This window comes from Carettochelys insculpta, chromosome 14, assembly GCF_033958435.1.
Source record: "Carettochelys insculpta isolate YL-2023 chromosome 14, ASM3395843v1, whole genome shotgun sequence".
Lineage (NCBI taxonomy): Eukaryota > Metazoa > Chordata > Testudines > Carettochelyidae > Carettochelys > Carettochelys insculpta.
This window is the reverse complement of record NC_134150.1, coordinates 24,231,007-24,257,948: the sequence shown is the minus strand read 5'-3', so window position 1 is coordinate 24,257,948 and position 26,942 is coordinate 24,231,007. Positions and strand designations below refer to the sequence as shown.

At 42.5% G+C, this 26,942-nt stretch overlaps 2 protein-coding genes across 4 annotated transcripts in view; both read right to left on the bottom strand.

Annotated features, from left to right (window-relative positions):
- WDR88 (WD repeat domain 88) overlaps nucleotides 1–10,040 on the bottom strand; it is a 29,119-nt gene extending 19,079 nt beyond the window's left edge. The window contains exons 1-4 of the mRNA XM_075009131.1: nucleotides 9,933–10,040; nucleotides 6,546–6,656; nucleotides 4,041–4,129; nucleotides 141–204 (exon numbers count right to left, since the gene is read on the bottom strand). Coding sequence (XP_074865232.1) covers nucleotides 141–204; nucleotides 4,041–4,129; nucleotides 6,546–6,656; nucleotides 9,933–10,040 — 372 coding nt within the window. The remainder of the gene's footprint in view (nucleotides 1–140; nucleotides 205–4,040; nucleotides 4,130–6,545; nucleotides 6,657–9,932) is intronic.
- A 2,179-nt stretch (nucleotides 10,041–12,219) lies between these two features.
- Nucleotides 12,220–26,942, bottom strand: part of GPATCH1 (G-patch domain containing 1) — a 35,423-nt gene continuing 20,700 nt past the window's right edge. For 2 of the 3 annotated variants that reach the window (XM_075008855.1, XM_075008856.1), the window contains exons 16-20: nucleotides 25,431–25,641; nucleotides 22,737–22,844; nucleotides 15,908–16,029; nucleotides 14,723–14,871; nucleotides 12,220–13,060 (exon numbers count right to left, since the gene is read on the bottom strand). In XM_075008855.1, the coding sequence (XP_074864956.1) occupies nucleotides 13,030–13,060; nucleotides 14,723–14,871; nucleotides 15,908–16,029; nucleotides 22,737–22,844; nucleotides 25,431–25,641 (621 nt within the window). In that variant the 3' untranslated portion in view covers nucleotides 12,220–13,029. Of the gene's footprint in view, nucleotides 13,061–14,722; nucleotides 14,872–15,907; nucleotides 16,030–22,732; nucleotides 22,845–25,430; nucleotides 25,642–26,942 lie in introns of those variants that run through there. The other variant, XM_075008857.1, reaches the window with a different exon arrangement.

Sequence of the window (26,942 nt, the reverse complement as noted above, 5' to 3'; positions counted from 1 at the left end):
TTCCAGCTGAGCCTATAGACTAAAGCACATTGCTGCCCAATGTGAGGATTCCATTTTTTACCATATCTCCAACTTAAAACTCGTCATGAATTTGATGTTGCAAATTTCTGATAAACACATTGAAAAAAATCAATACATACAAGCATTTTTCCTGTTTCCATATCCCAAGCCTTTACTGTTTTATCATATGATGATGTTACCACTCTAAAAATGAAGCATATTAAGAAAAACAACAATCAATGTTTCCATTAAAAGAAGTCAGATTTAAAATGCTTTTAGTGTAAAAACAATAAAAACTTGTCTTTGTGGGGAAAAAAAGGAAATACCGTTAGTTTTCTGTTAAATTATTTGTTCTCCCTATTTCTCAATAATTTAAGAAATATGTTTTGCTTTCATACATTTGCCAAAGCTATTGCCCAAAAAGGTGTTCATTATTTTGGAAAGAGAAGTTGGAATTTTTATACTAGAAGTTAAAAAAAACAAACCTTCTATGTCACTTGGAATGCATGGAGCCTACCCATTTTTATTTACTCCTACTAGCAATCCTGCATTTTACTACCACTAACTTTAGAATGAATTTTAAGCAGTTATGGGGCGTTTGCTGTTCTGAATGTAAAGCATTCTAGTTGCTAGTTTTCCCCATTTTCATCAATTGATACCATTGTGTAACACCACCAACCTTTCTAAGCACAAATACAAAGCCACATTACACAACAAAGGCATTTAATAATGTATGCTAGAAAGACCAGTTTCAGGTAAATGGGAGCTCACTTTTTTTTCTTCTGCATTTTTACTAAAACATTCCCACATATCTGAAATAACATTTATTCTGAATATTAAATAACATAATAATTACTCTTTATTATCAGAATGAATATAAAGGTCAACAAACTGCCTTTGTCTACACGGTGTGCTGCTGCCGGCAGGGTCATGCAAATATGGGCACTTAACTATGCCAATGAGGCACTCGTTTACAAATCATGCACCTCATTTGCATACTCTCACATGACTGCTGTCCTGACAGAGGCTTCTGTTGCCACAAAACAAGCCGTGCAGATGAGGTTCTGCTGACCAAAACCCAAATCTCCCTTGTTAACTGCCCCTTACCTCTTGTTTATGTTTTGCCTCTGCCGGGCCAGTCATCATGTGAGAGTATGCACATGAGATGCATGATGAGGTCCCTCATTTGCATTGTCGAGTGCTCTCATTTGTATGACCCTGCCAGCAGCAGCACGCCACGTAGATGTAGCCACTGTGAATGTCTGCTTGTCTGTTTAGCAATCTTCAAAACCTCAGTCGACAGCAAAAAGCATCTTTTATCATATTTAAAATGTGGTGACCAACACATTTTATCCGTAAGTGTTTTTGCTCATTTTTCCAGTTTGAGTGGAATTAATCTACACTATGCTCCACTGGTCCGAACTAGAAAAGACTGCCCAAGACAGGAGACATTGGCGAATGGTTGTTAGTGGCCTATGATCCAAGATGTAGAAGTGGAAGAGGCTTGCTACTACTACGCTCCACGGACAGCAATATCAAAAATAACACTTGGTGGTATGGCTATACTATAAATTTAGATTTATGTTATTTAATTCAACTTTGAGCATCCGATTTAACAAATGCAATTTTGCATGTCCCCATTAGGTGGCTGTAGTCAATGGAGCACACCCATCCCTTGATGAAGCGGGTTTTTGCCCACGAAAGCTTATGCTCCAAAATATCTGTAAGTCTATAAGGTGCCACAGGACTTCTTGTTATTCTCGAAGCTGTATTATAGTTCATTGCTGATGGGCCATCAGCACTGATTGTAAGTCCCAGAAGTGCCAGCAATGGGAGTGACCCAAAGCAGCAAAAATACATTAGAGACATAGAGAGGTAGCCCTGTTGGTGTGTATTTTCACAAAACAAAAAGCCAGTCATGTAGCACTTTAAAGACTAACAAAATAATTTATTAGGCGATGAGCTTTCATGGAACAGACCCAAGAAGTAGGTCTGTCTCACAAAAGCTCATCACCTAATAAATTATTTTGTTAATCTTTATTACAGATACACAGGTATCAAATTATAAATGCATACAAGTAAATCACAACCTTTCCATTAATTTACTACATGAGCAATCTTGCAAAAAAGCATATCTTAGTTATGACATTCAAATCATAGGCATATTTTCATAAACTATATGTAATGGCCCATCACAGGTACTAAGACAGAGAGAAAGAGTTTAGCAGTGAGAGCACTGAGGATAGCTGCATTTTGTTAATATTACTGCAAATGAAAATTACTTACCTTATTATGCTCCTCTGAAGATAATACTTTGCAGGTTCCTCACTCTTGAATCGTGTGTCATCAGCATAAGTCATTAAGGAAATTCTCTAAGATCTTAACACTCAGGACTGAAATCTGACTCTAAGAATCCCCCAACAGAGCCTCGTCCCACTTCATAGACCCCAAAACATTCCAGATAATGACTTTCAAGTGTGGAAAGCAAGAACTCCACAAAATCTCACGCTACATAGTAAATATAATAACCTTCCCTGCCCCTGTGTGGATGGAAGAAGAACCACTCTTCTAAGAAGCAGAATCATAAAGCAAGTAACGTTCCACTCTCTCAAGACTCTCACTGCGTAGAGCCGTGGTGTCCAATATGCTTCCCATCCATCACGTTTGGTGACTGGGGCAGCATAGTGTGGTAAAATGTGGCTCAGGAGAGCAACACCACATGGGGCACCCCACCAGCCACTCTGCACATGTGCTCCATCGCATGGTGGGACAAGCACGTGGTGGCAGAGGCAGCTCCTCCAACCCCGGTGGGCTCCAGCCGTGGGACAGCTAGCACAGTGCAGCTTCAGCCCAGGGTGGCTTGCACAGCTCCAAGTGAGTAATCTCGGCCGGGGGGGCGGTGACAGGAGGGGAGGGTGGGACCTAGCTTGGGGGCTCTATGCCTACAGGAAATAGAGACTTTTTTTTTTTTTTTTCCAAAAAATGAAAGCATAGGTAATCTGACATGCTAAAAGATTGCTAGACTCGATAATCTAGCAACATTTCCAGTCAAGTTAATATATTTTGAAATTGTTCTTACACCAGTAATCTGACACAAGGTCTTGGCTTTATCAGTAAACTAAATTATGGACAAGGAACTTAAAACATTACATTAGAGTCACTGTAGCACTTAAGCGATGATGGTCGTATCTAAGATGGTCCTATTTTGACAGAAGAAGCTGAACCAAAGGTGATAGCTATGCTGACAGAAGAAACTCTCCCATTAACACCGCTCTCTACACTGGGCTTACGTCTGTATAACTACATTGCTCATGGGTATGGATTTCTCACACACCAGAGTGATAGTCATACTAATATAGGTCTCTAGACTTGGCCTAAGTTTTCCTCTGTTCTGTCAGGCATGTTTGCTGCAGTGGGACAAAAACAAAACTATTTGGCTTCTTATGTAGGGTCTCACAATTTAAAAACCTTTTGAACAATTTACTTCATATTGGCAAGAAGACTTTACCTTGGCCTCTGATCTAGCCCACCAGGTTTGAGGTAACACCTTTTCTGTGGATTTTAGATTGGAAACCAATACTGAGCATAGAATAAATGGATTGCAACTTTAACTAAACAATGTAACAATAATGGTCATTTCTGTAAATGCTATTGCTCCAAATATAACAACAGAATATTGTTACAATAATGTAGTATCTAATTTCAAACACATCTGTTTACACCAAAATAATCGTTCATATTACTGCATTATAAAAGTAATACTAAATGGTCAAAGATAGGCTAACTATAAATCTTTTTCTATCTATACGTGTTTAATCAATTTCAAAACACCTATCTTTGTGTCTTTAGAAAAGATTAGTCCAGTTTCCTCACTAACAAATCTATTTATATGAAAGCATCTGAGTAATATTCAGTATATTTGTTCTGAGTTTTGTTCTGGCTTTTTTCACTTGATGTAAAAATGTAACATCTAGAAGTCACACAGCACTACTTTCTCCTCTCTATTTATATTTACAAACACATTACAAATATAATGTTACCTTTTGTTATCAGGAGTCAAGCTGCACTCAGAAATGGGAGCAATGTGGTGTTCGTCAAAGACTTGAACAGGAACACCTTTTTCACCATCCTTAAATAAAGACAAAAGAGCATGATAAATTATTCTGAAAAAATATGCAACATATAATTTACATGAAATAACTGAACTTGGTCTCAACTGTAACATCTGATCTGAGAATTAGAAGGATTATTAGCTTTATCCATCCAATATTTATATTCCAGTTAATTTTATAAGTCTATCCTAAAACAGAAAAGTAGCTAATTTTTCAGTAACAGTGCGCTCTGATGCATTGCATTTTGATGTCTGATTTTGTAAGTAAATAAGTTTTAAGTGGGATGAAACTTGGAGGGTTTTTGTTTTTTGTTTCGGCCAACTTTAGAAAAAGACACAATGGCACTACAGTCTACTACTGGAGCACAGAATAAGTAGGGGGAAAAAATCAGACAAATTTAATTTCATTCAAATTCTGTGTATCATTTACTGCTTTTAATTGAACAGAATATCTTCCAGCTGAGAATTCTGTTGGGGCAGCTGCTGCCAAGCCCAGACTGTGCACATTTCCAAAGGAGACAGTGAAGGGGAAATTCAAATGTCGCAGAGCTTCACTGAGCAGCACATCAGTTTTTAAAGAGGCACATGCAAGTAAGACAATATGCAGGCCCTGATCCTGAATTCTTATTCAGGTCCATTTAACCCCACTGAAATTAGTGGAATTGCTTATGAGTAAGGAAATTTATTTTGTGTATGAGTAAAAGAATGAAAATACGTTGACCTAGAGTTTCCACTTATTAGACTTTCTTTATTGTATTTGAAATGTGTTTAAGTTTGTGTACTGCTGATTGTATTTACCAACAAGCAACTGTCTGTACACAATTTTAGTTTGAAGTGACTTTGCTTGTTCTTTTTATGTAACATTAGGCAAATACCTAGATGCACTGATGTACCCACTGGAAGACCGCTGCATACACTCCAGGATACACAAACATCTGGTTGAGAAACCCTGACTTAGACCATGCGTATTGTGCACCTTATTAATTTGTGGTTTCCAAAAGATGTGTGCACTGCCAGGGAAGTACCTTCAATCACAAGTGAAATTCCAAATGGTTTCTCAAATACCCACGTGATACCTACTCTTTCAAAACAAACAAAGAGACTAGAAAATAGAATTTACATTTTCCCTGACTTTGTGATCAAGTCTGGTCTTTTATGAAACCTAATGGGTCCAGCTACAACTACAGACGAGGAAATCAGAGCTGTCCTGACGAAGTGGAAGTTATCAGGATATATGAACCATTGTCTTGCTTATGTGTGGCCTATTAAGAAGCCCTCAACAGTCACATAGATTCTTTTAGAATCTCTCAGGAAGCACTGGATAAAAGTATTCTTATACAATGATGCCTGACATATGCAAATCACATCAGGTAGCACTAATCTTCCACATCTGAGGGAAAAAAAAATCAATACATTATGTTGTCTTTTTAATGATGTGGGTTTCTTGCATCTCCTTCCTCCATCTAATTTGTTTAAGGAAGATTCCACACTTATCTTATTTTCATTTAAACCTCTTTACTTACAAATCTGATACAATAATTTTCATTAAAAATAAAAGCTATACTTTGCAAATTCCAGTTCCATACGACTAGGAATGTGTGTGTAGTTCTGACAAAGTAATGGAGTTGTCAATATTAAATCAACATTAAATTGTGAACACCTTAATGATCCACTTTGCTAGATAAATTCATTTACTGTCTTGCCTCCTACAAATATTTCCTTGTACATAATTGTTGTATTCATGATTATCTGCCTTAAAACCTACCAAAAAGGGAGGGGCTCTGCAATTGTCTCATGGGACGAGTTAAAGGTGGAATGAGTCCTGTCTCTTGGATATCCTGCAAGTACTGAATGCTGCTAGTGCCTGAGCTGACCACAAGTAAAGCTTTCTTCTTCAGCTATTCTCAAACTTTCACTCGAAAATTTCTCAAGATATCCTAATGGAAACTGAGCATGTGCTTAAGTTTGCAGCTATTCAGCAAAGTACTTGAAAAGCAACTCTAAATCCTACTGAAGTCAATAGGTCCACATACATATATATATATAAGTTATTTGCTTAGTCAGAGACTGGTTTCAGGTAATTAATGGTGAAATAACATGACAATTGGAAAAAATAACCTCATGAACACTATAAAAGCTGCACAACATGACATTCCCACTTTAAAAAAAAAAGCATCAAAATGCAGGGAGTTTTTTTCCAGAAAGAGTTCACATATAATATTGTAGCAGAGTATCTCTCTCTACAAGAAGTGTGCAAGAAGCAGCATCTCCAGGCGCTTACATGAAGCACTGCTGATTGTCAAAGAGTATGTTTAAAGTAGGGAATAATAGAGTTTCCACCGTAATTGTGCCTGTGAAACAGTTTAGTTATTTCACAAACTGAATAAAAAACTGTTTAGGTGTTCAACTGGATTGTTTTAGATTCATGACATACCCAGAGTTTCATTGTTTTGTCATAAGAGCAAGAAAGGATTTTTGTATCTTCAAAACAGAAATGGCAGGAGCTCACAGTATCACAGTGTCCTCTCAAAATTTTGAAGTGGATCTGTAAATGAACAGGAAAAAAAAGATTAAATACGTTTTCTCTTACATAGTAAATCCTTCTTGTTGACAAGTTAGCCCTCAAGAGATAACATGAAAGCAATTAGATTAAAATATTTAGTTCCTGCTGTTTGAAAGAGTTCAGCCATTTTTCTCTGTTACCAGACAGCAGTTGATTTAGCAGATCACAGCAAGACTAATTTTAAGCATGTTTGTTCACGCCAATGATCTTGCTCTTCTCTTCCAAAGAAAACTTAACTTTAAGTTTCAAAAAATCTATTTTGAGTCTTGAAGTGTGTTGTGTGATGCTGTATGATTGCAATACGACCATTTGTCAGTAATATTGCCACTGTCAGACAACTGCCACAAACTTTATACAAAGTATGTCATGTAAGATATTGATAAGAAAGTTAGTGTATTAAATATGACTAGTCTGTTTGTATGCATGTATCATTTTCACATCTAAAAGTATGAATATTGACTGTATATCTGTATTTCAAATGTGTTTGCTCTTGTAATAACATCTACAATGTAATTTATATCCAAGCTGCCAATATGTTGTCAATGAACTAATCAAGTTGACGGTCTGTTAAGGCACACTTAAGATGAGCCTCGAAAGAAGCTTATTCCTATCCCATGAGCCGCCTGTGGACACTTTAGCCAAAATATGAGGAATAGCCACTCCTATGACTCATTGACACAAATAAGCAAGGCCATGGGACCAACAGCAGACTAGCCATTGGGCCTATGGGGCCCAGGCCCTAGGGCACTGACCCAACAGGATGCCCTCAAGACCCAGATAGGGATGCCCTCTACACCCTGACCCCACTCCCAGGCACCAGTGTAAGGTGGGTGGGAAAGAAAGATGGTAGGGGAAGCATCTCTCTACCCCAACCGTATTCCCTGGTGGTAACACCAGACATGGTACCATAGGAAACCCCTGCACTCATGACCCCACTTCTCTGACCCCACTCCCCAGTAGCCGCATCAGGTGAGTGGAGTGGGTAGAGCACTAGGGAAGGCACCCCACACCTTTCCCTGATCCTGCTCCATGATGGCAGGATTAGCCACTGGGCCCATAGGTAGTGAACTGTCTGGGTCCAAGTTGCACATGCTCCACCAATATTTCAGAACATGGGCCTGGGTGGTCAGAGAAAGCCCCTGCAGCCCAATCCTGCTTTTAGGCAGCAGCACCAAGTGGGATGACAGAACTATCCCATACCCTCAACCCCATCCCATGGTGGCTGTGCCGGGTGCAGTGGTAAGGGAACCCCCTGGCAGCCTCCCCTCCCCCAACTCTCCAGAAGCAGCATGAAGTGTGAGTGGGTGGGGGCTCCCAGTGCCCCACAACCCATGAGCTGCCAGGGGAAAGGGGGTAAGCCCCAGCCCTGGGACACCCACTGCAGACCTGAGATTGGAGGAGCTCTCAGACACAGCTCTTCTGGTATTGGGGCCACAGCGAAGGGGCAGAACTAGAAGACAGGGGGGACCATGGATGGGCCAAGGGCAAGGCATTGTGGAAGGTGCAGAAAGGGATGTGGCAGTGGATGCAATCACATGTGGAGGGGGCAGAACAGGAATGGGACTACAGTTGGAAGGGGTGTTTAATCTGACCTTGGCCTCCATTTGTGCCCGTAATTTTCCACAAACTGAGATTGAGAGACGTTCCCTCCACGTGGGAAAAGGTATAAAAACTGATGGAAGCATCTCCATTTTGCTTCTTTCCTGCTCTGATCTTTGGACTATAGAGTTATAGTAAAAAGAGTATTCCAACCAATGAACTGTGGATAGTCTTTACAAGCCAACAATCTTTAACATGACAGCTTCAGACCTGATATAAGAACTTTGAAATGAGTGAATGTATGTTATTTGTCTTCCTTGACTAACTCTCCATTCTTTCTTTTATTTATAAACCCTTAAATATAAGATACTGAAGGACTGTCAACAGCATGATTACTAGATAAGATCTGAATTAGATAGTAACCTGGCAGTGTGGCTGATCTCTTGGGATTAGAAGAACCCTTTATTTGATTAAACTGATCTTAAATAATTACTTATGATATGGTCTAGCAGTTCCTGGGTGGTGAAACAAGGGTGGGGATGCCTTAGGAGACTGCTATTTAGACTTCCTGCTAACCAATGTGCTGAGATAATTTTCTCTTGCTATTGGCTTAGTGTATCTTATGGAAGAATAACCACCAGCTTGCAGTGAGTCTACTTTATTTCTCCATAGCTTGTCCTGAACCTGCAATCCTTAGCTTGACCCACTGAGGCATGGTAACATGTTGCTTGCAAGATTCCAGTGTATCTGTTTACTCCTTAGCTAATTATCCAAAAACAAATATCCTTTCATCCTGTGCCACCACAAACTAACTTGAGAGCAGTTTTCATTTTTTCTGTGGCTTTTTCATAGCTATATGGTAGTGTATTAGCTGCTGTTCAAGACAGTATTTTAAGAAGGTTCAGTTAATTACACCTGCCTTGTTCTTGGTTTTCTTTATTTTCGTGAATAGGCTGACACAAGTTCCTCTCCAGTCTTGACAGACAGTTGTACGTATATTACTAACAATACTTTCAGCATAGCATATTAATTATAATGAAACCATCATGCTCTATGCAGATGGACAATTACAACAATCTAGCACCAGACAGGCAGAGGTTTGTGGGAGGGGTTTGTTTGTTTTTTTTTAACAGAAAGGGCACTGCTGTTTGTGGTGAGAAGACAACCCAAGTTTTGCAATACAAAAGTACATCACTGCAGTGCAAGGCAGGTAAAGGGGAATGGGGTTGTAAGGTCAGGTCAGCATGCTGGTAGCAAAGAGGCATTAGGTTGGAGATACTTTCCACAGACGGGGGAAAGTGGGATGGAAAAAAAGTCTAGTCTCAGAAGTCCCAGTAGCAGCCCCTAGCATGTACTGGCCCAACGTGAGTCTGCAGCTCATTCCAGCAGGGCTCCTACGGATACCCCACAACTCTCCAGACACTGAGATGACCTCTCAGACCAGTCTCCCCCAGAGCCTTGCATCAGACACTAACACCTCCCCGCCCCCCTCCCCCAGCCACTGATAACTCTTCGCCTCCCACCCCAACTACTGACAACCTCTCCCCAGCTCCCATCCCCGCAACACCGAGACACAAACCCCCTGCTCCCAAGTACTGAGACTCCCACTTCTTGATCTCCCAGCCACCCCTCCTGCCCGGCTCCGGCCCACCCCCTCCCCGTCTCTCACCCAGGGCACCGCCCTTCCCCTCCGGTAGCCGCGTCCGCCTCTGCCCCCACCTGCGCCAGCCTCTCCTGGTCGCCCAAGCGGCTCTCCTGCTGGGGGGGCCTGGGCTGCGGAGGTTCCTCCAAGGCCAGCGGGTCCCTGCGGCCGCTCGTCCCGGCCATCGCCCCGCTGCTGAGGTACGCGTTGCCCCCCGCGAGAGCCGGTAGCTGCTGCCTACCGCCCGGACCGCGTTCTCTGCTCGCGGGGATTCCCCCCCCTCCACACACCTTAACCCTCCACCAGGGCACCGCGCGCAGGCGGGTTGTGGGGCTTTCACTCCCCCGGCGGCGCGGGTAGCGGCGCGGCAGCCCGCCCCCTGTCGGCCGCGCTGGGGCCGGCTGCGGACCACAACAGGCGCCCCTACAGCAACTGTTCGCCCACCCCTCTGGGCTCTCGCCTCTGAGTGGAAGCTTAAAGGGGCCAGGGCTCCCCTATACGCCGCTGCCGAAGCCCTGGGCTTGAGACACTCACATCAGTAAGCGTTGGATATAATAAGCAACCAAGTAAGAACAGCAGTGAGAGGCAAAAGGCATTCTTTAGAAAGCGGAAACTAGATCCAGAGGGAAATAGGAAGGAGCATAAACTGTGGCAAATGAAGTGCAAAATATAACTGAGTAGAAAGAGGATAAGCAACAGGACACAGTAATGGCAGAGTACAAAATATATCAAAAGGACAGAACAGGTTGTGCTGGTAGGGGGGTGGTACGATATGTGAAACAGAGTAGAATCAAGTAAGTTAGAAATGGGGACCTAAACTGTATTTCTGTGGATAGTAATTCCATACGAGAATGGTGATAGTGACTGTGAAATATTCAGGGAAATTAGAAACATAAAAACAAACAAATAATAATGGAGGATTTTAACTATCCCCATATTGAATGGGTGCATCACTTCAGGGCGGGAGGCAGAGCTAAAATTTCTTGACACCCTAAATAATTGTTGCGTGGAGCAGCTGATCCTGGAATCCACAAGAGAGGCGATTTCTGATTTCATCTAAATTGAGCACAGGATCTGGTCCAAGAGGTGAATATAGATGGACCACTTAGTAGTAATAACGAGAGGTAGCTGTGTTAGTCTGTGCTCCAACAAAACAAAGCAGCAGAAATGTAGCACTTTAAAGACTAAAACAATGATTTATTCGGTGCTGAACTTTCATGGGACAGACCCACTTTCGTGGGACAGATCAATTGATCTGACGAAGTGCGTCTGTCCCACGAAAGCTCATCACTGAAAAAATCATTTTGTTAGTCTTTAATGTGCTACATTTCTGCTGCTTTGTTCACTTGGTCATAAGTGAGCTCGATATTTAATTTACATCCTAGCAGACAAAAGCTACAACAGTTCAACACTGTACTCTTTAAATTTCAGACAGGGGATGACCCAAAAAAGATGTTAAACAGAAATTAAAAGAAACAGTACCAAAAATTAAATCCTTGAAAGGTGCATTTAAACTTTTTACAGACAACATAATAGAGGCCTAACGTGAATGTCTACTCCAAATTAAAGAAACAAAAAAAACCCAAAAAATGTGCTACTGTAACAAAGTAAAAAGCAGTGAGAGGCAAACACACATAATTTATAGCACGGAAGTTAAATCCTAGTGAGGAAAATGGAAAGGCATAAATTCTGGCAAATGAAGTGTAAAAATGTAATTAGGAAGGCCAAAAAAAAAAAAAAGAGAGAGAATCTGAAGAACGGCTAGCCAAAGACTCAAAAAGTAATGGCAAAAACATTTACAACAGAAGCAGGAAGCCTGCTGAACAACCAGGGGCCACTGGGCAAACAAGATGCTAAAGGAGAATCCAAGGACAATAAGGCCATTGTGAAGAAACTAATTTAATTTTTTGAACTGGTCTTCATGCCTGAAGATCTCAGGGAGATGCCCAAATCTGGGCAACAAATGTAAGGTGTGATTAGAGGAGGTTTTGGAACAAACTGATAAACAGTGATAAGTCCAGGACTAGATGGTATTCACCCAAGAGTTCTGAAGGAACTCAGTGTGAAACTGCAGACTTTACTGTACACTGTAACCTATCATTTAATCAGCTTCTGTACCAAATAGACTGGAAGATAGTTAATGTCCCACCAATTTTTTAAAAAGAGCTCCAGAGGTGGGCCCAGCAATTATGGGCTGGTAAACCTGACTTCAGTACTGGACAAACTAGCTGAATTCATAGCAAACATAATATTATGAGACATAGGGGAAGAGTCAACATGCTTTTTGTAAAGGGAACTCATGCCTAATCAATCTACTAGAATTCTTTGAGGGAGTCAACACACAATGATTTAACACACCAGAAATACCAATTTGCAATATATAGTTTATTAAAATATCTGAAGTCGCATTTAAATTAAATGTAGGCCAAACCAAACTACAATGGGTTCTTCAAAACAAGAATTCACCATTTTGAGTATTTTAAGTAAAACACAGAGGTGTGATGGAGAAGTCCTACTTTCATACACATTTGCGTGCTACCTATAGTCCTCACATTAATTAAATGTGGAGCTTGAGCTATTACTTTTGATAATACATGCTAGCAGTCAAGGGGACCAATAGACGTGCCAGGTCCCTGGGTAAGATGTGGGGGGGAAAAGGAGAGGGATGTTGGACAGTCAGCCCTCAGAGCCAACCTGGAGCTTGCTGCGCAGTCCTCCAGTGACAATTTAAAGGTCCTAGGGCTCCAAAGATGTGGTGGTCAGGAGCCCCTCTGGGTCTGTACTCCTGGAAGGGGTGGTGTGTTTGACAACCAGCCATCAGAGCCACTGGGAGCATGCTGTGTAGTGTTCCTGTGGTAATTTAAATTTGACCAGTAGTGGTGGTCAGCAGCCCATGGCCCTTTAGAATTGCTGGGTCCTGAGGCAACTGTCCTCTTCTCTGACTGCACCTTCATTAGCAGACTTGCTAGCAATAAACAAAACTTTCCAACATCCCATAATTCATATGATTTTAAATGGTAAAATATCACCAAAACAAATGTACAAATTTATTATTTCAGACATATATTCAGCATATATACAACATTTACAGTTCAATCTATGCATTACTGATCTTCCGTCATGGAGGAGATCAAAATTCCAGACCACAAGTCATACAGCACTGAAGAAAGTAAGTTACTGGTTTTTTGTAGGAAGACGCTTCAATCTGGAATAAAAGGTTATGTACAAAAATTTAAGTTATGAACAACAGCACAGGTACATTTAGTCAGTTTAACACCAATCAAAATTTTTCAACCCTCAATATGATTTTTTCCCCCTTTTTAATAAATAAAGGTTGGTGAATATTGGAGTCTCGAGCAAGTCAGTTTACACAAACAAGATTAGTTTGTGAACACAAAACCAAGTTTGGCAAACTTTGCGCTGTTTGGAAACCCTTTTTAAAAATACCCTCTCTCAAAAAATGGAAAACCTTTAAACGGAAACAAAGATAATTTTTAGAAAATTTTAAGTGGTGCTCAAATTTTTGTTTACTTGTTTTTTAAGGAACCAAGGAGGGATGGGAATATTTCTTTAGAATACCAAGTTTTCCTACTTGTATTCCCTTGTCCCACTAAGATCCTATACCACAATGAGTTTCCTATAAAAAAGAAAACAATGTGATCAATACCATACCAGGGGAAGGATAAATGTTGTTAACCTTGGCTACAGTTCCACCATTTGCATGTCTCTTAACTGCTCAATATTTATTCCCATTTATAGTAATTTATGACACCAAGATCTCACCCAACTAACTGGTGTTTAACATGTTAGCTGCCCAACAATCTTTTCCCTAGAGCACTTTATCTTAAAGCTCAGGGGTCTGCAACTGAAATAGCAAGACCACCCATTTTTTCAAATTCAGTTACAACAAAATCAACACCTCAAGGGCCGCAATGCACGTGAATATGAGGCGGTCCTTAATAAATAACATCAAACAGTACTTTTTGTCACCCCTGTTTTAAGAACAGCGCGCACACAATGATTTGTATCAGTTAGAAAGTTAAGTCACCTCCCATCTCCAGGTCCTACCTGCCTCATCCTCCAAATCCAACCCCCATTCCCAAACTTTACCCCACATCCCTAAGCTTAACCGCTCTGAGCCCCACCCTTTCCCCCATTGCCACGCTTAAATCTTGGAGACTCCCTTCCCTCAATCTGCTGGCTTAACCTTTCAGAGCCCCAACCTCGCCCACATCCCCAGAATTAACTCACTTCAACACGCACAGCTCCTCCGCGGCCATGGCTGTCTCCTCCTCAGCACAGCTGCGCGGCTCCAGCAGGGGCGGGCTCGGACGCCCTCCCCCCGAGCTCTCTAGTAGGTTTACACTCCATGCACCTCTCCCCCCCAGGACAATGGGGTGGCTCCCTGCCCTGTCAGCTCTCTCTTCCAGGGCTCTCTGCCCTGCCACAGCTGACTGCTCAGCAGCTCCACTGCTTGAACAAAAAAACTAAATCCAGCTGGTTTAATGGCAGGCAATTGAATTTAGTTTTTTGTTTAAGCGGCGGCAGCCTCCAGAGCCACAAGTGGAGTCAGCAGCTACAGCACTTGGCACTGCAAGTAGCTCCTTAAAGAGCCACAGGTTGCCAACCCCCGTTAAAGCTAGTTCTTATGTGGAACATCTAGATCCAATAGCTTAAGATAAGTTACTTATTATGGCTCCATTATCAACGTGAGCTACATTCTATACACAAACCTATTGCACCAGATCCACAGCTAGTATAGATTGGCATAGGTGCACTGACTTTAGCAGAACTACACATTCACACCAGCGAGAATGTGATCCCATTACTGCTGCCAGATTTACAGAGATTTTCATAAGTTGTTTACCTTTGTAGAATCTCCTGGGGTGACAAACCCATGATCTCCTCCACATCACTAGAGCTGTCACTGCTATCAGTAGTGTCTGAACTACTGTTTTTCTCTGATTTTTTATTCTTCTGCTTGCCTTTGTGCCTGTGCTTCTTATGTTTCTTTTTCTGTATTTAAAAAAAAAAAAGTTAAAGGTGCTATTCATGTATTTTTTAATTTCACAAAGGCTTTGGCCGCACTTAGTCAAAACTTCAAAATAGCAATGCTAATGGCCAAATCAAAGAATATTAATGAGGCGCTAAACTGAATATTCAGCGCCTTATTAGCATTAGCACACTTCTGGGCACAGTGCTTCGAAAGCACCACTTTCGAACACACGTTGCTACATGGGGGTCCTTTTCGATATCCTCTTATTCCTCTTGTCCACCCTGCCTGCCAGCTCTCTAGCTGGCTTAGACTCCCCATGGGGTGGCTCCCTGCCCTGTCGGCTCTCTCTTCCAGGGCTCCCTGAGAGGAATAAGGGGATTTTGAAATGTGCAGAGTCTTTTCGAAAAGGACCCCTGTGTAGCCACACCAAGCCTAGCCACGTGCATTCAAAAGTGGTGCTTTCAAAGTGCCACAGCTGGAAGTGTGCTAATGCGGCACTGAATATTCAATTCAGTGCCTCATTAGTATTCTTCTATTTGGCCATTAGCACGGCCATTTTGAAGTTTTGGCCAAGTGTGGCCACAGCCAAAGAGTTGGTCAAATTAAAACAAAGTTACTAAGTAAGAACAACTGGAAAAAAGGAAACCTATTTCAGTATAAATTCCAAAGTCAACTGGAGCAGAGCAGTATCAATAGTACTTGCACATCTTCAGTTGTGTAAACTTTAAATAATATAAGCCATGATCTCCAGGTGGTGAGAACCAAATAAGTCAATTAACATATACTTAGAAGCTTTATCATCATAATGTATCAAGCACCTTTACAGCATTATTCATGATCTAAGCAAACTATGCAGGTGGTCCCCTGGGCACATAAAACACCCCATTCTATAAATGTGTCTTTGTAAGCTAGAAGTGCTAAGGGAGTTGAAAGGAGAACGTCTACGCAGTCAAACTGTTTCTGTTTTCTACAATCTAGCATGTAACATGGCAGTTTTCACTTGACTGGGAAAATCAGTCCAAAGACAGAAAGAACCAACTTATGTAAGACGATAACCTTTTCCTTTTTGTGTTTGTGATCTCTCTTAGCCTTGTGTTTTTCTTTGTTCTTTTTATGTCTCTCTTTCTGATTGACTTCAGAACTTGCTATTGGTACTGGCTCATGCTTCTGAGTGGTCTCTAAAGCAAAAACAGAAATAAATGCATTACCAAGTAAAAGACAAACAATATTAAACTACACAAAAATTTCCCAATACTTGGGCTGAAATCTTCAAAGTTGCATAAGTAATTTGTGACTCCCAGATTGTTCTAATTTATTTTAACTTCTCTATAGACAAACCTTTACATAAGAACGGCCATACTGGGTCAGACCAAAGGTCCATCCAGCCCAGTATCCCGTCTGCCGACAGTGGCCAATGCCAGGTGCCCTAGGGAAGGAGAACAGAAGACAATGATCAAGTGATTCATCTCCTGCCCTTGTAATGAAGGCTAGGGCACCCTCGCTAGTAGCCATTTATGGACCTAACCTGCAAAAATTTATCAAGCTCTTTTTTAAACCCTAATAGAGTCCTGGCCTTCAGAGCCTCCTCCGGCAAGGCGTTCCACAGGTTGACTGTGCGCTGTGTGAAGAAAAATTTCCTTTTATTAGTTTTGAACCTACTACCCATCAATTTCATTTGGTGTCCCCTAGTTCTTGTATTATGGGAAAAGGTAAATAATTTTTCTATATTCACTTTCTCCACACCATTCATGATTTTATATACCTCTATCATATCGTCCCTCAATCGCCTCTTTTCCAGACTGAAAAGTCCCAGTCTCTCTAGCCTCTCCCCATATGGGACCCATTCCAAACACCTAAGCATCTTAGTCGCCCTTTTCTGAACCTTTTCTAATGCCAATATATCTTTTTTGAGGTGAGGAGACCACATCTGCACACAGTACTCAAGATGTGGGCGTACCATAGTTTTATACAGGGAAAGTATGATATCTCTTGTCTTATTATCTATCCCTTTTTTAATAATTCCTAACATCCTATTTGCTTTACTAACTGCCGCTGCACACTGCATGGATGTCTTCAGAGAACTATCCACTATAACTCCAAGATCCCTTTCCTGATCTGTCGTAGCTAAATTTGACCCCATCATGTTGTACATGTAATTTGGGTTATTTTTTCCAATGTGCATTACCTTACACTTACCCACATTAAATTTCATTTGCCATTTTGCTGCCCAATCACTCAGTTTGCTGAGATCTTTTTGTAGTTCTTCACAATCCCTTTTGGTTTTGACTGTCCTGAACAACTTGGTGTCATCTGCAAACTTTGCCACCTCACTGCTTACCTCATTTTCTAGATCACTGATGAACAAGTTGAACAGGATCGGTCCCAGGACTGACCCCTGGGGAACACCACTAGTTACCCCCCTCCATTGTGAAAATTTACCATTTATTCCAACCCTTTGTCTTCTGTCTTTTAACCAATTCCCGATCCATGAAAGGATCTTTCCTCCTATCCCATGACTGCCTAATTTACATAAAAGCCTTTGGTGTGGGACCGTGTCAAAGGCTTTCTGGAAATCTAGGTATATTATGTCCACTGGGTGCCCCTTGTCCACATGTTTATTCACCCCTTCAAAGAATTCTAATAGATTAGCGAGACACGACTTCCCTCTGCAGAAACCATGCTGACTTTTGCCCAACAATTCGTGCTCTTCTACGTGCCTTGCAATTTTATTCTTTACTATTGTTTCTACTAATTTGCCTGGTACTGATGTTAGACTTATCGGTCTATAATTGCCAGGGTCTCCTCTAGAGCCTTTTTTAAATATTGACATTATATTGGCCGTCTTCCAGTCATCGGTTACCGAAGCGGCAGATATTGGGTAAGAAAAATAAAACACTAGCCTTGGCCCTGTTTTGCATCAGGATCAGTTAGCATTGACTTCTGAATATGTACAAAGCCCCAGTGAAATCAGTGGGAATCTCTATAGGCACAGTAGTCTGCGCTAGTGGAGCACAATGTAGGGTCAAAGCATTTGACAATGTCACTAACAAAAACGGGTATATAGGGAACTGGAGGAAAGAACGAAAGATCCCAGTGCTCTTGTCATTTCCAAAAGGACCTGGATACAAACTGAAATTATATTCAAAGGATTCTTATCTCATATCTTTAACGTCTATACAAAGTTTCCACAGATGAAGTAACAGCGCCATGTTATTCACTCTAAGTCTACTGAACATGGTTAACTGAACAGGAATAAAACAAAAAACCTGTCTGTTAACCAGCAGCACCGTATGTTCTGTCTTGAACAAAGACTTACAACCGGATTAAACGTATGCATGAAGGTGTGTGTATCAACACTGATAAAGACAGCTACTTGCGGACACATAATATTTCTGTACCAAAAATACCTTCTACTTGCATGGGGACAGTTACATAACAACTCCAGGCTTTCAGTTGATCTAACATTCATTTACATATCTGTCTCTGTGTAGTACCTAATTTCCTTCTGAAATTCAAACAGTTTAAAACAGGAATCTCAAACTGCTGGCCTGGGAGCCAGCTGTGGCCCGAGCAGTTCCACAATCTGTCCCACACATGGCTGCTGGCACGAGTCCCTGCGGCCCATGGGGGTGGAGGGGTCCCCTTCCCCAAAGTGCAGCATCTGCTCCACCCTTGTCCCACCTCTTCCTGCCCCCCTGCTCCATCCCTCTCCTTCCTCCCGGCCCCAAAAATCGCACCCCTTCCCTTAAGTCCTCTCCCCAGAGGCGTGCAGTCTCAGAGATTACTGAAGGAGCTGGCACAGGGCAGTGCAGTGATAGGAACTGTGGAGCAGAAGAGCCACACAGCTGCTTCTGCTCTGCCACCATCTCCCAGGTCAGCCTGGTTGCTCCATTTCACCATGGCAATAGGAAGCAGAGTGCCCCAGACCCAGGGCAAGCTAACTTGGTATGTGGCAGACTGGAGTAGGCTGCTGCACAGCTGCACTTCCCCACTGCTCCCACTAATCCAGTGAGTGCTGCGGGGGAGGGTGAGAGGACCCCTGCTGCTGGCCCCAGTATGCCCAGGGCCCTGCAGTCTGACCTGACAGTGAGGGACCATCCCTACCATAAGACAGCTGGTAAGGCTGCCAAAGGAGGTCCCCCAAAGGGCAGGGCATGGAGTGGCCACACTGAATCATCCTATGGATGGGATGGCACTGCACACACCTCTCCTGGGTCACAGGGATGTGCTGGCAATGATGCAGAGCTAGCAGATGGCAGCCACTCTAGCCCTGGAGTGCTACCAGTGGTGGTGCCACTGGGCAGGAGAAAGGAATTAAGTAACTTAATGGCAGGAAAGTGGGGCATGCATGGACATCCTGGTCCCCAAAGCCCTGCCACAGAGGGATACCTCACTGGCCTTCTAGGAAGAGTTAAGGACTGGCACTGGCCCTAGGTTAAACTGAGTTGGAGATGCCATTTAAAAAAAAAGAAATTATCCTCATCTACACTATTGTAGCACTTAGGAACCCTACTCATAGGCCAGGACCTTGCTGTGTACAGAACAAAAAGATGGTACTGTCCTGAGTGGTGTACAATCTAAGTAGAGCCCTATGGAGATTTAAAAAAATAGTGGATCTGCACCCATAAGAATCAACTTGTATCCAACCCATGATCTGCACTGTACCTGCAGCAGCATACCCTTTCACAGTGCCTCCCAGGAGAAGTGTCAGTGTGGAAGCAGCTGTCTGCAGCTCATAGCCTATGAGTATCCAGAAGGCAGAGAAGCAGCCTTATAGGTTGTGAGCTACTAACAACTGCTCCCCTATCTTTCACAACTTACATGTGGAGCTCTGAGTGGATACAAAATTTGTAACCCTATCCAGGGGGGCTGGAACAATTTTTATAGTGGGGGTACTGAGAGCCACTGACCCAAACTGTAAACCCTGTATATAATGGAAACCACTTCCAGCCAGGGGTGAAACAGTAACCTAGTTTCAGCACCTATGTCAGTGATCCATGATCCAAAAAAAAAGTTTGCAGATATATATGCATCTGATATTCACAGAAATAAAACAGGTATCTGGAGATTTTCTGGGCTTTAAATATCAGACAAGAGACAAAAGAGGAAGGCAGAGATCAGGGGACTACCAGGACATTAGTAGGCATCCTTCGATCCCGAGGGATCATGGGTTTGCACCCCAGGTGGACTGATTTGAGCAGCGTCTTCTGTGGCTGTGCAATCCAATCCAGGAGTGGCAGTCCTTTCCGCACTGTGAGCAGCAGTAGGCAGATGTCGCTCTGGTATCATGGGTATGGATCTTCCTGAGGGCTCTCCTGTCTTCCGCTTCCTTCACCAAGGTAGTTTCATACACAACAAGAGCTTCCTTCACTCCCTGTTTCCAGGCATGCCTGTCTGAGGCGAGCAAATGCCAGGTGTTCACACTGATAGAGAGAGCGCTGAGGTCATGCTTGCATATGTCCTTGTAGCGCAATTCAGGTTGCCCTTTCAGCCTCTTTCCAGACGCCTGTTCACCAAAGAGGAGGTCCTTCAGTATTCGGCCTTCCATCGTGCATGAGACATGGCCCAGCCAGCGCATACGCCTCTGTTTGAGAAGGGTGAACATGGAGGCAGTGCCTGCCCTCTCAAGCACCGCGCTATTGGGGACCTTGTCCTGCCATGAGATACTGAGTATGCGCCTGAGGCAGCGCATGTGGAATGTGTTGAGCCACTGCTCTTGTTTTGAGCGCAAAGTCCATGTTTCACTGCCGTACAGCAGTGTGCTCAAAACACAGGCTGTGAAGACCTGCACCTTGGTGTGTACAGCAAGCTTATTGTTAGCCCATACTCTCTTCGTCAGCCTGGAGAACGTTGTGGCGGCTTTTCCAATGCACTTGTGACAAGTTGTCCGAGATCGTCGAGCCTAGGTACACAAACTCATGGACAACTTACAGTTCGTAGTCTAACACGTTGATAGATAGCTTGTTACCCACGTTTTGGCCCATTACCTGGATCTTCGTTAAGCTGATTGTGAGGCCAAATTCCATACATGCACCCGCAAAGCGAGTTATGAGTGATTGCAGTTCCTGCTGAGTGTCAGCAGCAATAGCTGCATTGTCAGCAAAAAGGAACTCCCTTAGATGCTTCGTAAGCACCCTGGGTCCTTGCTCTAAGCCTCGACAGTTTGAAGAGGTTGCCGTCCATTCTCGTGCGGAGAGAGATGCCCTCTGTAGCAGTTCCGAAGGCATATTTGAGCAAAACTGCAAAGAAGATGCCGAACAGTGTTGGAGCCAGCACACACCCCTGCTTCACTCCACTGAGAATCTCAAAGGGTTCAGATGTGGATCCGTCGTATATGATGGTCCGCTTCATGCCTTCATGGAAGGCCCTAATAATGCTGAGCAGAGTTGGGGGACAGCCGATCTTAGCCAGAATCACAAACAGACCTTTTCTGCTGATGAGGTCAAATGCCTTGGTCGGGTCGATGAAGGCAATATACAGAGCTTTGTTCTGCTCCCTGCACTTTTCTTGTAGTTGCCTAACAGAGAAAACCATGTCTATGGTGGACCGTTCAGCTCTGAACCCACACTGAGACTCAGGGTAGACTCTCACCGCAAGAACATTGAGCCTCTTCAGAACAACATGTGCAAATAGCTTCTCCACGGTACTGAGAAGGGAGATGCCGCAATAATTGTTACAATCACTTTTGTCACCCTTGTGCTTGTAGACAGCAATGATGTTAGAATCCCTTGGCACCAGCTTGACCTCATCCTCACCAAACGCAGCCGTTTAGGTAATGTCAGGGTGACACGTAGCTACCACAGCGCAGACTGTGACACTGACCATTTGCTCGTGTGTAGTAAGGTGCACATCCAGCTGTGAAGATTCTTTCGCTCCAAAAAGGAAGGGAGGCCGCGCATGGACACTGGCAAGACTCGTGACCCTTCAAAAGTATGCGAGTTTGTCCAAGCACTTGAAGAGGCCTTGCCCCGCCTGGATGACACTGATATCAGCAAGAGATGGGAACAACTATGGGATGCTATCTACAATACTGCAATATCTACCTTTGGGAAGAAGACAGTCAAGTCTGCTGATTGGTTTGAAGCCCACACTGAAGTGCTGACGCCCCTGACTGAGAGGAAGAGACAGGCACTGGCTGTACACACGTCCTCTCCCAGTGAGGTGAACCTGCAGGCGCTCCGGTCTGCTTGGAGTCAAGTGCAGCAGGTTGCTCGGCGGTGTGCCAATGACAACCGGCTCCAACTCTGCTCCAAGATTCAGCAGGCCACGGACACTGGTAACATGCGAGGAATGTACGATGGGATCAAGCAGGCCATCGGTCCATCACAAAGAAAGACTGCCCCATTTAAGTCGGCCACAGGCGAGGTCTTGAAGGACAGAACCAAGCAGATGGAACACTGGGTGGAACACTACTCACAGTTGTACGCCAGAGAGACCGTAGTTACAGAGAGAGCCCTGAATGCCATCGAGCCTCTGCCCACCATGACTGAACTCGATGCTGAGCCCACCTTGGAGGAACTCAGAGATGCGCTAAAAGCACTCTCTTCTGGAAAAGCCCCAGGGAAAGCCGGTATTCCCTCAGAAATCCTCAAATGTGCCAGTGGTACCCTAGTTTCAGAGCTGCATGGAATACTTTGCCAATGCTGGAGAGAAGGCAGCGTACCGCAAGATATGAGGGATGCTAACCAGGACATAATATTGGTTATGATGACAGGCAGTGGTTTCAGTACCCTGGCTTTTTGTAAGGCATGGATATACAAGAGTTCTGAGAAGGGGATTTGAATGTGGATAATGAGGTAACTTTGAAGACTTGGAGAGCATAAATAATGTAACGGCATCTTATATACATTTGCAGTTTTCGAAATTTAAAATCTTCAATACCTACTAGAAAAGAAAACTGGAGGCAACATCGGTCCAAATTCTTCTCCCTTATTCAGATCCTCCTTCAAAGGTGGCGGCACAAAGTCAGGTTCATTTGTAACAGCCTTACATTCTAGAAAAACAACATACAGGTTTTAATATAAAAGAAAAAAAGACGTTTGTCTAACCAAGATACCTGACAAAATATGCCATAAAAATAAAATATCAAAGATAAGTTAATGAATTTTGCACACTTGTTTGAATTTTGCAATTCATACTTTTTCAAAGAAGGTGATTATAACCATTATTTCTTAATACTAGAATACTCAGAACCCTCCAATAATTACACTCATTCTTTAAAAAGGACTTGTTAATTACATCAATGTATGATTTTGTAATTTTTTAAAAATCTTCTTGAACAAAGAGAAAAGTTGATGACTTTTCCTTTACTTTACAATGCATTTGAAAAGACTGGTGGCAATGGCTAAGATCACTAAATATATGATCACAGTGCTTTTGATTTTTAAATCAAATGAAACTTAAAAACAACATTTATACTTGTGTTGCCCACAATTCTTTAAACAAAATAATCTGCAGCTTAAGGGCCAAACACAAATTTATCCCCTGCAAATTTTTCAAGAATTAGGCAAAATTCCATTGTGGAAGATTATAGTAATAGACTAAAAGGTGATTTTAGATCTACCAGTATGAAAAGATTCAATTTTTTAAAAGTATATATGAATTGTGTTTTTAATGATGAATAAAAGGCTATTTTAAGTTTGAACAGGGGCAGTAGTTTATTTTCATTTAGTAAGTTATTATTCCACCTGCTATTTGCACTAATTAGATTAACTGGAACTAATTCCTGAGTGAACTACATCATATTGCCTTTTTCCTAGTTGGCACGTAAGCAAACGTGCCAATTTAAAAATTAAATCTACAACATCCTAAAATGTCAAAATAAATGGACTGAGTGTTATCTTGTTTTATAATATTTACTAGTAAATTAAATATATTCTACTATATTATCTTATTTCTAGTATGAGAACGCCCTAGAACACTCTGCTATTAAAATCTTCATAAATAAATAGAATAAGACTCTTTTTCACATACTCCTGTGAATGCATTTGCTTTGTAGACCTATAGAGAAAACTGGTGAGATTCAGCTATACCGCTGTACTATTTAAAAATCCACTTCAATATTAAATGCGTGTATCAAAATACAGAAAGGAAATTCAAATGCAAATTCTACTTATTTCCAATCTAGTCAAAATTTCATAATTAAATAGATACAATTTAGCATACAATCATAAGCTTATTATGGTGCATAAAATCACTTCATGGCCCGGGGAATGGGAGGGTGCGCACACAATGGGGCTTTCTTTTAAGAGAAATATGGGTTTTGTCCTCTTCCCTCACAGGTTGCATGTACACTAGCAAGGGTTTTTTTGGAAAAGCTGGACCTTTTTTGAAAAAACCCACAGAGCATCTACACGCAAAATGTGCTTTTTGATGTGAAATTAAAAGAACGCAGCCCTTTTACCAGCAGCCCTCTTCCTCTTCCTCTCCCAGACGAGGAATCCAAAAGATTCTTTACAAAAAAAAATGTGTAGCTGCTCCACAGGCCCTTCTTTTGAAAGATCAGTCCTCATGGCACCAGATTTTTCGATCCCTGACCCGTTCTTTCAAAAGAGTCGGGGCTGTGTGGATGCTCTCTATTGAAAGAGCAGATCAATCTTTTGTTTCTTTTTTTTATATGTGGACTTGATCTTTAAAAAGACATTTTTTCAGATGATCTGTTCTGGGAGAACTTCTTTTGAAGGATCACTGTAGTGCAGATGCAGCCACAGTATTTAGAAAACAAATGTATTTGACAATATATCTGTAAAACCTGTTCTCAGAATATAATTATATAGATATTTTAAAAGAAAACACCTAATTCAGTATTCCATTACTGCAGTTTTACAGTAGTGTCACTCCACTGAGAACAGCAGAGTTACACCAGCATGAGACTAGAGTAAAGCCCTTTTCTACTACACTCAGGCTGTGTCTACACTTACAAAAAACTTCAAAATGGCCATGCTAATGGCCAAATGGAAGAATACTAATGAGGCACTGAAATTAATATTCAGCATCTCATTAGCATGCTGCTCGCCGTGGCACTTCAAAAGTGCTGCAGCTGGCTGCATGCTAATGAGGCGCTGAATATTCATTTCAGCGCCTCATTAGTATTCTTCAATGTGGCCACTAGCATGGCCATTTTGAACTTTTTTGTAAGTGTACATGTAGCCTCAGAGGCTGTTTCTACATAGGCTACTTCCTTTGGAAGCGGTATGCTAATATAGGGAGCAAAATATGCTAATGAGACGTGGATGCAAATTCCCCACACCTCATTAGCATAATGTCACATGATTTGGAGTCCGGAAGACTGTTCTACCGGACTCCAAAACGCTGTGTAAAAGCACGGCCGCCGGGGGGCTTCCGGAAGAACATGCTTCTTCCGGAGGCCCCTTCTTCCCAAACATTTTTGCTACACAGCGTTTTGGAGTCCCCGTGATATTATGCTAATGAGGCACAGAGAATTTCCATCCATGCCTCATTAGCATCTTTCGCTCCCTGCCACTTCCAAAGGAAGTGGCCTGTGTAGAAATGGCCAGAAAGCTTTAATTTCTTTAACTACTAGAATTACATGAAACTAAACAAAACTTTCAATAGTTACCTTGTACGTCAGATGTTGAGGTACCTGGTGGATTAGCATGCTTTGTTCTTTCTGAGTTTGGCACTGCAGAAGTTGGCTGATGCACTTCTTCATCACTATCTTCTTCAGATGAGGATGATTTTTCATCTGAAGAACTGGCAAAGATGGCTTTAAATAAGTCCATCGATGGTCTGCTTTCTTCTTCTTTCAGATTGGTGTTTTCATTAACTGCCTACATAACAGTGCCCAAAAGGGGGAAAGAAAAAAAAAATCTAACACTGATACAGAAAAAATGATTTCTCCATTAAAATATTTTGACACTTTTAATGGTCATTGAGGATTTTAAAATTAGCAAATTTCATATTAAATCTGAAGTTTCTAAATTTATGCATAGTAGTAGAGCCCAGACACTGCTAAATTAAGTCAGATTTCCAATAAAGAACACTAGAACCTGTGCCTTTTCATTCAGGTTGGAACAGCTGACTTGAAAGAATATTAAATATTAACACACTAAGTCAGCAGACTCTACATAGATATTTCATTAGCTTAAGTCCACCACAAGCAAATGCACCCTCTTCCTCAGGATAATATACACCTGTCTCTGTTCAAAACAGAGAAAAGTGGATATTGTCCAGGGAAATTAGTAAGTACAGTGGTAGTATTTAATCTCCCACTTCCTGGAAGGCATCACAGCCCCTCCTAGAGTCACAATACAGCAGGGTACACTTGCTATCCTTGTGTCCCCTATACATAAGCTATAACCCACAGAAGCCCTGTAATCACAAATCCTATGTTTCTTCACCCTGAGATGCAACAACTTGTTTTGGACGGTGCAGACACTACTACAGACCTCTTAGGTATTACAAGTACTGTAGGGCAATGGTCTCCAACCTTTTTAATGCTCAAGATCACTTTCGAATTTAACGGCAACCCAAGATCTGCCCCTTCACTGAAGCCCTGTCCCGCTTACTCAATCACCCTGCCACCCCTCCACCCCAACCCTGGTGCTGTTTCTCCCCTACCCTCACTTTCACCAGGCTTGGGGCAAGGGTGGAGGGGTTTTCAGTGTAGAAAGAGGCTCCAGGCTGAAGGAAGGAGGGCAGGAGGGAGCTGCAGTACAGGAGGGGGTCCCTGGGCTGGGACAGTGTGTTGGGATGCAGGAGGGGATGATGGGTTTGAAAGGGGGCTCACTGCTGGAGCAAGAGAGGGTTAGGGTGTTGGCTCTGGGAGGGGCTCAGGGCTGAAGCTTGTGGTGCAGAAGGGACTATGGGATGTTGGCTACGGCAGGGGGCTGAGGACTGGGGTTCAGTCTCCCACCCAGGTGGCACTTATTGTAGGCAGTTCACAGTTGATAGTGCAGCTTGTGTACATTTGTGAATGTATGATGCTGCCCATCTGCCAATCAGGACAAGCATTAGACATACAGGTGCTCAGGACAGAAAGCCTAAGCCCTGCTGCACTGGGCTGAAGCCCTGGCCCCTGAACCTTGCCAACTGAGGGTTGAAGCAGAAATCTCAGCAACATTGCTTCATG